The 13,825-nt window shown below is 41.9% G+C and overlaps 1 protein-coding gene across 2 annotated transcripts in view; it reads right to left on the bottom strand.

Moving 5' to 3' along the window:
- Positions 1-11,911, bottom strand: part of WDR81 (WD repeat domain 81) — a 50,772-nt gene extending 38,861 nt beyond the window's left edge. Inside the window, exons 1-3 of one of the 2 annotated variants that reach the window (XM_088454877.1) lie at positions 11,833-11,911; positions 6,429-9,984; positions 3,428-3,535 (exon numbers count right to left, since the gene is read on the bottom strand). In XM_088454877.1, coding sequence (XP_088311003.1) covers positions 3,428-3,535; positions 6,429-9,930 — 3,610 coding nt within the window. In that variant the 5' untranslated portion in view covers positions 9,931-9,984; positions 11,833-11,911. Of the gene's footprint in view, positions 1-3,427; positions 3,536-6,428; positions 9,985-11,733 lie in introns of both variants that reach the window. The other variant, XM_088454873.1, reaches the window with a different exon arrangement.
- Between the last annotated feature and the right edge of the window lie 1,914 nt (positions 11,912-13,825).

The following is a 13,825-nucleotide window of genomic DNA, read 5'->3' as shown; positions in this document are numbered from 1 at the left end:
TCAGGTCTGCGGGAATGGTAAGCTCACCGGGGGATCAGCTGGGTGCATATCACAGCCGCCACCAGGACAGAACATTCAGCCGCATCCCTGCTGTATATCCCCGCCCCCAGACTCCTGTGTCACTGTCAGCTAGCCAATGGGAGCTGACCGTAAATTACTGGAAGTAAATTTTAGAACTTTCTACTAATATAAACTACTATAGTATAAGCCCACCAGTTCAGTTCACCTCCAGTTTCCAAAGTGGATACATAACTGCATTTCTCAGAGATGGCATTGAGGCTGCTAGCATCCTGCAGATGCATTTTGATATGTCTGCGGCAAATATATCAAGACAAGAGCAAAAAAGTATTCAGTCCAAGCATCTCTTAAGATGTGTGAGGTGTACAAAGCAATCGCAAGGCCGAAAGCTACGTTGAGTTGGGTTGAGAATTTGGTGAAGAAATTCTGCACAATGGGGTGCAGGATGTCCCTCAGAGTCAATATTCTTGATGCTCATCTTGAGGAATTCAAGGAGAACATGGGAACGTACTCGGAGGAGCAAGGTGAACGCTTCCACCAGTATATACTGGAGTTTGAACGCCGCTACAAAGTACAGTATATCAAGAACATGATGGAAGACTACATCTGGGAGCTGATTCGTAAAAGTGATGTACTGTATAATCCTAAATCCAGAAAAGCTACTCACTTCTAATTCTTTTGTGGTCATTTTTGTACAATTTTATATGTTAATTTTCATACATACGTTGCTTTTTTCTCACATTGTGTAAAAGAAAATGCAAATTCGCCCCTTCTTTCATCTGAAAAAAAATACATATAAAAAAATAAAAATGTCCTGGTCACAAAAGCAAAGTTTGAGGGGAATAAATGGTATTTTCTGTACTGTTGAGACATAAGCAATTAAGAAATAGCACTTCCTACCAAGGACAAAAAATGGTTACATAGTGTTATTAGATTCTCATATTGGTTACATGTTGGTCTAGGGCCTGATTCAGAGGCGCTCGCTATATACGAGCGCACGCTCTGAATCAGGGCGGGGAGGAATTTTTTTTTCTTGACCGCTCGCAAAGCTGTGGGTGCCCACCCACAGCTAGTGCAAGCGGGCAGGAGATGGTGGAGATTATTGCGACCATCATGCTTGCAAGGAGACCCTACGGTAGGGTCTCAGGTCTCGCAAGCCCAAGTGGACTTCCTGCTCTAATGGAGCAGGAAGTCCACTACTGACAGCCCCCCCCCTCCCCGCCTACAAAACGGGGCGAGCTGTCGATCAACATCGACAGCCGCCCCATTTTGTTGCGAGCCCTGGAGCGATTTCTCACTCGCTACGGGGCTTGCGCACGCTACACGTGCGCACTGGCCCACCATCGACCCGCTTGCGAGCGCTATGCGCTCGCGAGTGGGTCTGAATCAGGCCCCTATTCCCTTACCAGGGTTATGAAAAAAAAATAAACCCTGGTTTTTTTAGGTTTAAACCAGTTTTTTTGCATTAATGTTTAAGTGAAGAACAAAAGAATCTTGCTATGTATTAGAAACCTTGATCAATCATGTTTTAATGCTTTCTAACATTAACAATCCAAAGTTATTAGAGTTTGATATGATTTATTTGACATCTTTCAATAAAACCAATTTTAGACTAAACATAATTAAAACATGTAAAAGCACTTTTCAGAGAAACACAAACACATAAAAAGGAGTTAAGCATTAGAGCTGGAAATGTCACTGACATTAAACATTTTGAATGAAAACACTAGTTAAGAGACCTTTTCAGTTCCCAGTCTGTTTCGAAACTTTGAATGAACTAAACTGAAAGAAGAAAAAATTCTCTCTACACTAGCTGAAGATAGTCAGAAGTTGTTAAATAATGGGAAATACATTGAGGTAAATTTTTTTCAATTGCGCTTTTTTTTTTGCTCATCCACCAAGATGATACTTGTGACACCACAGAGGCTGTCTTTCTTTCTAGCACTCATCTCAATAGGATTGAAGGTTTTGAATTGAAATACAAAGGTAAACATGGAGATTAAACCATGAGGTGTTTCTCTGTATATTGCCTGTTTTATGTGTTGGTGTTTACTCTTTAAGATTGAGAATGTTAGCTGTGTTTTTTCCTGCCCTATGGGATTGATGGGGGAAAAGTCTTAGCTTGATGTAAGGCAGATTTAGCACTTCTCTTATCTGGTTCATCCTCCCTATATCTTTGTAGTGTGTGTGATTTACTGCAATGGTTCAGCTTACTCAGATAAAGACCACAAGCAACAAAAATGTGGAATAATACCAGTCACAGCATTGTGCCTGTAGTCACAGCATAATAAACAAAAAAAAAACAAAAAAAAGTGTTTTTTTTTTTTTTTCTTTAAACCATTTGGTTTAAGCAATGGTTCAAACCAGCCAACCCTGTCCCACATCAGGCTTACCACCTATGGATACACAGAAGATAACAGATGAAATACTGTATGTTGCCATTAACAATTTAATTTGGGTACTGTCAAAATATTTATTGACACCACATCATATACTACACAACCATACATGTATCCAGTTTTAAAAGACAAAACACAGGTGCTAGTCAAATGTACCTAGCTATATTCATAATCTTCAAAGTCTGTTATATATTGGTATAAAACTTCCTGAGGCTGCGCTGATTAATATGATAAACAACACTTGTATATCTATGTGCGACCGAGTCTGTATGCGAAGCACCATGGACCTAAGCATGGAAAAAAGCTGCAGCATTCTAGCACTTCGTATACAGACTCAGTCGCACACAGATATACAAGTGTTGCATACCAAATTAATCAGTGCAGTCTCGGAAGCGGTTTTGTCGCATTTCTTTGTGACTAAGACAAATTTTCTTAGTCGCAAACTCGGCTTCAGACAGACGGGACCTGGCGCGTCATGAAGGGCTGTTTGGCGCGACTGCAACAATAGAGTGTGAGGACACATCTGTACTAAGATCTTATAACTTTCCTAATCCCCACTTTCATAGGTCATCCTATAACCTACTTGTACCTAGGAATTATAAAGTTGTATTACATATAATACTGAATAGAAAATAGGAGACTTGGCGTAGAACAATCTTCAATAGTGAGCTTCTATTCACAGGGAGAACAAAAATGGCTACCACATGAACTTCCTGCCTGTAGCTATATACTATGCAACAAAAGGTGCTCAATGGGGGAACAAAAGTACAAACTATAAATATAGACTGATTAGTTACCCTATTACACTAAAGGAGTTTTTCATGCCTGCATTTATTCTGTGTACCTTGCATGTCCACGTTTTAAGTATAGTCCTGACCCCCACCCTGCCCCCTGGTGCTGCAGAGTACTGTGGCGAAATACAAATCAGCAAAAATAATTAGTTTCTAGTCTGTCAAAAACCCACAGCTCCATTACCCAGACATTCCTCAAGACAAGAGACAAACAATTACCAACATAACAGGACACCAGCAACCTCAGCAGATTCCTTGCAATACAGCGGGAGGTCACAGTTGGGCCTAGCTTGGCCGAGAGCCATCTCACCATTTTACAAGCAGTATCTGCAAAACAAAACACACAGCTTCATAAACACTCAGTATACACAAAATAAGACTCAATAAATCTAAGTAAGAATTTTTTTAAAAAGGTCCTACTGTACATCATGCAGCTACACTGCCCTCCGCAGCATTGCACAGTCTAAGGATAGGGCAGCGAGACAAACAACCAAGCACAGGATAAAATCAAGGCTAGGATGAGGGGAGCAGTAATTTTATTGATTATCCCTCCCACTTAATATAGATTTATAAGCTGACTGGATGTGGTCCCCCAGCACTGTCTGGGTCTTTTTCTCTCTCTCTTTCCTCCTCCTTAGGCCTCCCCACTTTTTCTTATCCTCTTACTGCATCTCTTTTTCCCCGCATCCCTTTAGTTCTTTTATCAGCACTTGATTTTATTATATATACCTTTTTCCTTTTTACTACTGTACTTTATAGAGGAGAAAAGGCGAGGACATCCTATAGAGTGTTTATTTTACTTTCTGTGTGTGGCCTGTGTGTGTATGGTTATTTATACATTCATATTTGTGGATAATGTTATGATATTGTTATTGATTTATTTTCAGGAGTGCCATGGTCTTCATGATGAGGTGTTGTGATGAGTTAAGTATGGGAACTAACAGATGTGTTTGGAGACTATGGGTGGTATTCATTACAGCGCGCCTGATCTCCCATCTAAAGTGACGTGAGATTGCGGGGCGCTATTCAATTGTTGCCGATTTTCGCCCCGATTGCTACCATAGTGGTCGGAATTAGCCATGTGAAACGGCTACCCCCAACCAAAGTGCTGGGTGCAATCACGAAAAGCCGTTTTGGCACCCAAACAGGTCACTTTCCGCCCATTTCAGCTCGCACCCCCTGGGAGGTGCGTGCTGAAATGGTGCGCCAGAAGCTGATCACGCTCGACAGGGGCAACAACTGTATAGCTCCTGTCGGGTGCGTAGGAGGGGGGTGGGGGGACTATCCCAGAAGTAACATCAGAATTCAGACCGACTGTCAGCAAATTCCAAAATGGAGTACACATTAAAGTAAAATAAATAATCATGGGCAAGTTACTAATTGCTTGGATAACTTACCACTAGTATTTATGGCTGTTTTTATTGTTCTCGTATTGACTATGCCTCAGCCCGAAAATGCTTCCCCTGGCCCAGGAGGGAAATTTATACAAAGGTAAATATAAAATGTAAAATAAGCAATTAAAGTGTACAATTGATTTATTGTTTACCAATATTAGCCATTTTTAGACTTCCAGAGTTAATGTTGAATAGCCCCAAGAAGGAGTTCAATTCACCACGCTTTTAAGCCCGACTAGAACCACTTAAGTTGGACAATGCCGTTACCGCCGCCCTAAGTTAGGAAACAGCATCGTGGCCGGCACTTAAGTCGAAATCCTCTAGTCAGTAGCTTACGGCAGTCAATTGAATAGCTCCGGGAACTTCTTCCCAGAACTATTCAACATCGCGCTGAATTGAATGGTCCTCAGAATAGCTAGCTGTAGATCCTTCAGACAACAAGCATGATTAAAATTATTCTATGCATTTGTAGGTGGGGGGAGATATATACATACACACACGCACAACAAATATATATATATATATATATATATATACATACACACACACACACACACACATATACACAGGTTGAGTCTCTCAAATTCAAAAACACTTGGGACCAGGGGTGTTTTGGATAACGGAATATTCCATTTTTTGGAATAATTGCATACCATAATGAAATATCTTGGGGATGGGACCACAATATACACACAGAATGCATGTGTGCGTTATATACACCTTATACACATAGCCTGCAGGTAATTTTATGCAATATATTCAATAATTTTGTGGCTCAAAAGTTTGTGTACAGAAATGAAATTCATTTATGTTTCATATACACCTTATACACACAGCCTGAAGGTCATTTTATACAATATTTTAATAATTTGTGCCTTAGACAAAGTTTGTGTACATTGAACCATCAAAAATCAAAGGTTTGATTATCTCAGTCATGCCAAAAAAATCCGTATTTCGGAATATTTGGATATGGGAGACTCAACCTGTATATATATTTTTTAATTATTATTATTTATTTTTAAACCCAATTTTGCAGGAAATTTTCAAAAAGTGGGAGTGGTATGTGTGGATCAAGGACTTGCCCTAATTTATCGTGTTTTAATTTTTTTTAAATGCTTAGCACTAACTATATTTTTGAATAATACTTCCATATTAATTTTTCTATAAGGCATCCTGTTTTTTAGGTTTAGGAGTTCGCTAACACAAACTCAGTGACCCTGGAGTAGCTTTTCAATACGTTTTCCAATAGTTGTAAAGTCAGAAAGTCAAAAGGAGAAGAGAATGCCATGGTACTTCTATAGTTACAGTGTTAAATTATACGCCCACCCAACCATATACATAGCAATTTCAGAAAACTAATGCGCACTGACGTAAGAATGATTCAAATTCACCCCAAAGTTTCTGCTCGTATCCACTTTAGGTATATTAACCAGAAAGCTGTAGCAGCAGAAACATGGATACAAACATCTGACTGGTTAATTTACAGATACAGCACCTTTATTCTATAGCACCAGTTTTCATGAATATAAGTGGCAATTACAGCTGCTCTTATCACAGTGCCAATCATATGCGTAGAATGCAGTAACTAGCACCTGGACATTTGAAAGGCTAATGCTAGCTTGTAAAGGACATTTCAAATGGATCAGCATTAGGTAGAGATTTTACAAGCCTCCTAAAGGAGGACAAGTAGAGTTGTTGCTCTTTAGAAGGTCTGATAAATCTTTAGGATGAAAAAATGCACTATCAAATATATTTCACTTTAATATTCAGAAATAAAAGGACCGTTTTTCCATATGTATAAAAGGAATAAATAATCCATGCCTTACCTATTAATATCTTTTGTTCTTTTTCTTCCGTTTGATTATTTAAATCAGGCTCATCTTCATCCAGTTCTGCATGATCACTGGCTAGAATTGTATCGGCAGAAGCGTCAGTGGCGACAGACAGAGTTAGCTCTGAGAGACCTGGGGAAGAATCCCGCTCATCCTCCTCTTCAGATTCCTCACTCTGCTTTAAATCCTGGCTACTGTCCCCAGATTTCATGCTGCCCTTCTCCCGAGGGGATTCGCAATCTGTGACTTTTTCATCCCCTAGAGAAACTTCACTTGCACTACTTTTGTCACTCAACCTACCAAGGCTGAGAGACTCTGGCTCTGGTGGCTGAAGAGGGTCACTGACATAAAGACCACCTTGAAAGTCTTCATTTTCTGCCAGGTAAACTTGATCATGGAAGCTTACTCCAGAAGTATAGTCTAAGAGTTCATGGGTAGAGGCACTGTGATCTACACTGTTCTGTCTACCTTCACCAAATTCACCGGAGACTGGGCTTTCCCCTCCACTTTCCTCATCCTCAGCAGCTCCTGACAGTAGCTTTCCTTCATCACTGGAGCTCTCTACGCCAATAAGGATTTGAAAGACATGACTGAGTAAATTAGAAAGAAACGCTTGCAAGCCTAAACGCACTATTAACTGGGCCACAAAGCAATCTGTATAGAGGTAAAATCTTCCATGAAGATATGAAGGATTTTCATACGCACCAATAAGTGGCTTCAGTAAATACTTGTTTGCATTTTTAGGTCCTAAAGCTTTGGCCACAGGCTCAAAAAGATACCAGGCAGCATACACAGCTGTGCTTTCTTCTGTCATTAACGACAGTACAAACGGAAGAATGATCTCTAACCCTTCGGGGGTGATGTCGCAAAGTATACCATCTATTTGCTGCCACAACTGGAACACAAGCTCACGACCTTGGCTGTCATCTTCTGTTCTTCGTGACTGGTAAGTTAAGATAAATTTATGCAGATTTGGAAAGTACTTCGGGAAAGGAATGGTTGAGCAAAAAGGACTGAGAAGCTGTGAGGGACTGGGCAGGGGAAGCCCGTTAGAAATGTGCGGAAATTCAAACAACTTGACTTCTCCCTCCATGTCCACGTCACTGAAGAGCACGTCATCTGGGGTGTGCAGCTGCAACAAGAACTCTAGCATTTGCAAGAGTGGAGTTGGAATCTCTTTAACATGGTGTCTACTGAGATTACGGACTAAAACGTAGCGCTCCATCAGAGAAGCTTTGGGGGCTGTAGCGTGAATTGACGATGCAAAAATAATCTCTGCCATCATCACACCCAGAGCCTGGATATCTCTCTGAAAAAAATCCAGAAGGCTTAGTGGAAGCTTCTTTGGAGCATCATTCACAGGAAGAATGGTGCTATACAAACCTTGAACTAAAAAGTTATCCAGTTTCTCTAGTTCTTCCAAAGCTTGTATAGGGTTAAAACCTTCAGGGAGTGATAGTTTGCCCACACTTTCATCAGCTGCACCCTTATATTGTCTGCTTGACTTACCAGGTAGTGCTCTGCTTTCACCTGAGAAGGTACTGGCACTGGTAATTTGGAGAGTGGGTACGGGGGCTGGATCACTGCTCTTTCCAGCAGTTCCTAAGGCATCCAGAGCCTCTGTCCCTTGTTCTAGTTCTTCATCTGCAGTGCATGCTTTCTCACTGATCCAAAGACTGTCACAAGGCATGGCTTCTAGTACAAGGCCATTGACAGTGTGTTTGTCATCACACACAGTCATCTCAACAATGTTATGCCGAGATGGAACTATAGTAGGAGCTTCATAGAGAGAATATCCAGGGCCCAGAAGTCGTTTAGGATGTGGTTGATCAAACAACTGCACAACTCCATAACATGTCAAGTTTGTATGATTATCCACCAGATGGAGGCAGACATTTTTTTCTTTGACTGCATTTTTCCCTGTCAATTTGTACCCAAAAGTGAGGTCAATCCAGTGATGAAGATCCTGAGAAACATCCCTGCTTTCTAGGAGTGCTCGATGAACATGAATGAAGTCTTCATAAGAGCTACACCAAGATGGAATGTCAAGATCTAACATGTCTGAATGAATGGACTTGAAAATGGTGGGGTCTGTATAAAATTCTGGAATACACTCATCTGGTGTCCATCCTTGCATACGCTCCATGCTTGCAGGGTATTCATTGGGTTCCCACTGAGAGCGTACATGATTACACAGTACAGCTTTGGGTGTCCTCCGAGCCTTATATACATAGTATGTGATGTCAGATAGTACATCAGAGATATGATGAGGAACATGCAGCTGTTCTGAGCTGCTTCCTCCTGCTACAAAAGCCTGTTTTGTCATTTCATATGTGAATTCCAGTTGTTTGTCTCCTTTGTTCAGACGAAATTTGGATTTTTTCAAGTCCCTAAATCTGCCATTCTTGGTAGTAAAATCTACAACCCAGGGTAAGACTGGGTGGTAATTTGGATCCCCTTCTCTTCTACCAGCCAGCTTGTTTAGATACATAAGATAATCAAAGTTGCTAATTCTTCCATTAATCCAGCCTAGAACTCTCTCCTTCAGCTCATTGTTGCAATTAGTACATAGTCTACCAGATGGTTTCTCTTGCTCTGTAATGTCTCCTGAATCGTTACTACAGTACAACGTGCTGTCAAATGGCCTTTCATAATCAATAAAGTTTGGCACTAATTGGCTGCAAAGTTTCTCATCAACTGCTACATTGCATAAGGAAATAGCTCCACTTGACAGGCCTGCCTGGTGACAGGCCTTCATGGCCTGGAGTACATTATACAGGATAAAAAGTACTTTGGCATGGCTATTTGCAAGTTTTGCTGGGCTAAAAGTGACAGCATCATACAAGGAGTACTGCACATAAGGTAATATAATGAACAACATGTCAGAGGATTCTAACAGAGCTTCAGCTGGAACAATATTAGAGCAGGAAGGGGCTCCTAAAACAAAACTGGCACTCTCTTTAGATGGAGATAGACTTGTAGTTGCCTTATTAATTAGAATAAAGGAGCAACCATAGACTTTCTGAAGAGACATCTTCAGAGCATCCAAGGCCTGCATGCTTGGTACTTTAGTTAAACTTTCATAGGGCTGTACATAAGTCCTGTAAGCTTTGTTCCACATGTTTTTATAATTCTGCTGAGTAACATTTTGCATAAACCTGATCAACGACTCAGAATCACCATTTTGTTCTTGCAGAAAACCATTGTTTAATGTGACGGTGTAGGCCAGCCTACTTTTCTTCAGGCCATGAATTTCTACCCTTGTCCAGCCAACTGGTAATTTCTGCACAGATCGCTGCAAAAATGTCTTTATCTCCACACTGCTGAATCCTTCCAGCTTTGGGCACTGCACGGGAACAGCTCTGCGCTCTTTCAGGTTCAAAAGCCATTTTTGAGACACAAGCGCGATCACATGACTTCCCACCTCAGAAACAGCAAGCTGGTTTTTGTCAATGTGAAGTTCTCTCTTAACAGAATTGGTCAACCACTCCATCATTGGCCAGGATTACATTGGGTTTTTTTCCCGGTGTCACATTGTAATATCTGCACACTACAAAATAAAAAGAATATATTTATTTATATACCGCAACCAAAAAACAAGAAAAAAAAATAAAGTACACGTGCTTATCACTCATAAGGCTCAACATGCTGAATCATGTGAAACGGATTAGAAATCACATGAGGATGTCTGACAATACAGACATTTCCTGTATGGTGAAATACGAGAAGGATACCACATATAAGACTGCACAGTAAGCACTGCCCTCACAGCAAATAACAAAGGAAATAAAAACGTACCAAAAAGTATCATGCTCTCAATCATGATCATTGAAACATCAGGACACAAATGAATGTACATATTCAACATATATTCAAGTTGGTTGTGTACATCTATATTGTCAATTAGTGAGCTCATCAGAAGGAGAGTAGTGACATCACTCCTGTGTAACTCATGTTCATAGAGTACTACCGTGTTTCCCCGATAATAAGACCTACCCCGAAAATAAGCCCTACCCTTACTTTTGTAACCCGGTCCAAATTAAGCCCTACCCCGAAAATAAGACCTACCAAAATCTCATTTTGAGCTGGGAACGCTGCAGAGACCAGCGTTCCCAGTCATGCAGTGCGTGGGTGATGTCACCCGCGCGCTGAGGATCCTGTGAGGCCACGCCTGTTGGATCATGTTAGAACCAGTCAGCGCGCAAGTGAGAGCGACATCCCGGACGGCGGCGAGTCAGGTAAGTACCGTACTGGTGGGTGGGGGATCACTTACAGGGGGACTTGCACTGCAATAAGGGAGGCTGCATAAGGGACACTGCTACAGGGGGGGGGCCTTCGTAAGGGGCACTTCTACAAGGGGGCCTGCAGAAGGGGCACTGCTGTCAATGTTATTTAAAATAAGACCTACCCTGAAAATAAGCCCTATGGTGTTTTTTTTAACAAACAAAAAAATAAGACAGTGTCTTATTATCGGGGAAACACGGCAGTAGTGATGTCACCTAAAGTTCTTCTTCATCTGTCACTGAAGCTCTCCCGGGTATGAGGACCGGCTCATGACGCAGGTTTGCTCTGGTACACACTAAAGTTTATGCAGCATAAGGCATAATGTACCCCTAATTGCAGGATAAAAAGGACACTAGCAGTCACTTTAGAATTCAGTGACCCTTTCTAAAAACATTTATCTGGTCATGGAACCCTTATATGTTAGACTAGATGGTGCATGTAAGTGCATGTAATAGCATGGCCCCCATACATCAGCAATTGATTGCAGCAATCGTGCAATCGATTGAAAAAAGGGAAAGATTTTTATAAACAATCGATTGCAGAGATACCACAATCGATTGAAAAAGGGAAAGATTTTTATACACAATCGATTGCAAATTGCACGATTGCCGCAATCAATTGCGGATGTATGGGGGCCTTAAGACTAGATCACAGGTTCTCAAACTCGGTCCTCAGTACATGTTTTCCAGGTCTCCTCACAGAATCACAAGTGAAATAATTAGCTCAACCTGAAAAATGTGTCAGGGAGTAATTAATACATCTGTGGACCTGTCAGGAGACCTAGAAAAAGTAAACTGTATGGGGTCCTGAGAACAGAGTTTGAGAACCACTGGACTAGATGGTGCATGTAATACCCTTATATGTTAGAGTAGATGGTGCATGTAATACCCTTATATGTTAGACTAGATGGTGCATGTAATACCCTTATATGCTATACTAGATGGTGCATGTAATACCCTTATATGTTAGACTAGATGGTGCAAAGCTCAAATTATCCCGGGATAGCTAAACTCACAAATCGATGCAAATGAGGTGATAGACTGGACCGGGCAACCAGCTGACTGTTCCTATGTTCATATTCTCTCTCTCTCTGTACTACATAGTACATACACACCAGAGGACTCCTCCCCCGGCCCGCCCGGCACTCTGACGCACCCGGAGGTCGCGCTGCCCTGACGTTTCGGAAACGTCATGGTTGCCCCACCTATTGGCCGCATCACCGTGCCGGGAGGCGTCAGACTGGAGGGCGGAGCAGATCTCGCCCATTATAAAAGGAAGGGCGCAGTTAGCACAGACCGCCCTTCCGCTGTCAGAAAAGCGATTAGTTGCGGTCACACACTGTATGTTATAACGGCCGCGTGTCTCTTAAGGGTGTGTATTGTAATCTGTCCAGGCAGTATCAGGGCAACCCTGTTAATAGGCGCCAGGGTTAATTTTGTGATTACCAACCATGGCTATCTGCCTGTCTAGCCAGCAAGTGGGGCAGTATCTGGGCAGCGCTGGCTATCTGCCTGTCTAGCCAGCAAGTGGGGGCAGTATCTGGGCTGCTCTCTAAAATTCTATTTGTGTCCAAACAGCAAGTGTGCAGTATCTGGCCTATTCCAAATAATCTCTGTTCGATCCGCAAGTGGGCATTTTCTGGGCCACACTTTAAACTTATATTTGAGTCAATCCAGCAAGTGGGCATTACCTGGGTCACTTTTTAACTACTTGCCTGATATCATGCAACTGTGTTAAAAGTGTCCACACATTAAATGACTCCTTAACGATTATCCTTGAGCTCCCTGGCAGTCCCGGACAAATGATATAGTGCATAAACTGTTCATTTTGACAAACTACTAACGACCTATCGTGCGCCCATAACGATTTCCAGTGCTTTGTTAAAGAGATTGCCAGATCTTACCTGCAGTAGGTAAGATCTAAAGATACGATTAACGCCCTGCGGGACCTTGCATTGTTGCGTTATAGCTCAGTGAAAACTTCATGATTTGCAAAAATGTTAACAATTTACGGTTACGATGCATGCAAATTGTGCAGATAATAGTTTAGTGTGTGGACATCTTTAGAGGAGCCTCCTGACAGCTGCTAATCTTCCAGCAGTTGCCGGTTTCAGCCCACGCGGTGGCCCCTCGATTACCGCCGCAACATCTCAGCCCCCTCCTGCTGGCTGTGCTCAGAAGCTACTCGCGGCTACAGTCTTCCTGCAGCCTGAGCTGGGGAAGGGGGGGGGGGGGGGGGGGGGGGAAGAATTAGGAAAGCTGCATATTTCTTCCCCTCCCCTGGTTACAAGTGCTGCTGGGGGGCGGCATTGATGGGCGTTCCTGATAGACTTACACTGTAAAGTGTGTTTTGTTTGGGTTTTTTTTTAAATATAAAACTTTTTAAAAATGGTCAATTTATGTAAATAGCTATTAACACTTATTCAGTATAATTTTATTAACAAATCTGCATATTTCTTAATAAAATTATACTGAATCTGGCTTAAATAGTGATTATCTACATAATCTAATAATAAAAAAAAGGCAATTTTGGGGACATTTTTGGAAATATTAGCCAGTTAAGTGGCTACAATTATATTTGTGTCCTATTAGAAAGTGGGCTGTATCTAGGATTCTCTTAAAAATTATATCTGTTTAGGGTCAGCTGTTGTCCATCATGAGTAAAAATTGAAATAGTACAACAATAATCTTAAATTATATAGTTGAGTTAAGCAGCAATTCATATATACTTACCTTTCCTGAGAAGCAACGCAAAATCTGGGGCACCGGTGATCCAGTCTTCAGCTGCTGCGGTCCTTGGAGCCCGCAGTGTTGAATCCAGGATTTGTAGTGTGCATGCGCTTGGCAGTACAGGGAAAGAGGGGAACCGAACAAAGGAATTACCTCGGCCGATCTGGGGCAGGGGCTGACAGAATGTCTACAGTCCCGGTAACACACAGGGAGAAGGGGAGTCTTTCTCCCTGGGCACGGCTGATTGGCCGGTGTCAGGGAAGGTTGCGGGCAGACAGTTGTCTTCCCTTCTTTTCTCCTCTCAGGAGGCTGTCTACGCTATCCTGAGTTGGAGAAAAGATTTTTTTTTTAGAAGCGAAACGGAAAGCTGAGCTTTCT

Source organism: Taudactylus pleione, unplaced genomic scaffold (genome assembly GCF_031769625.1).
Source record: "Taudactylus pleione unplaced genomic scaffold, aTauple2 ptg000040l, whole genome shotgun sequence".
Taxonomy (NCBI): Eukaryota; Metazoa; Chordata; class Amphibia; order Anura; family Myobatrachidae; genus Taudactylus; species Taudactylus pleione.
This window is presented reverse-complemented; position numbering and strand designations above follow the sequence as displayed.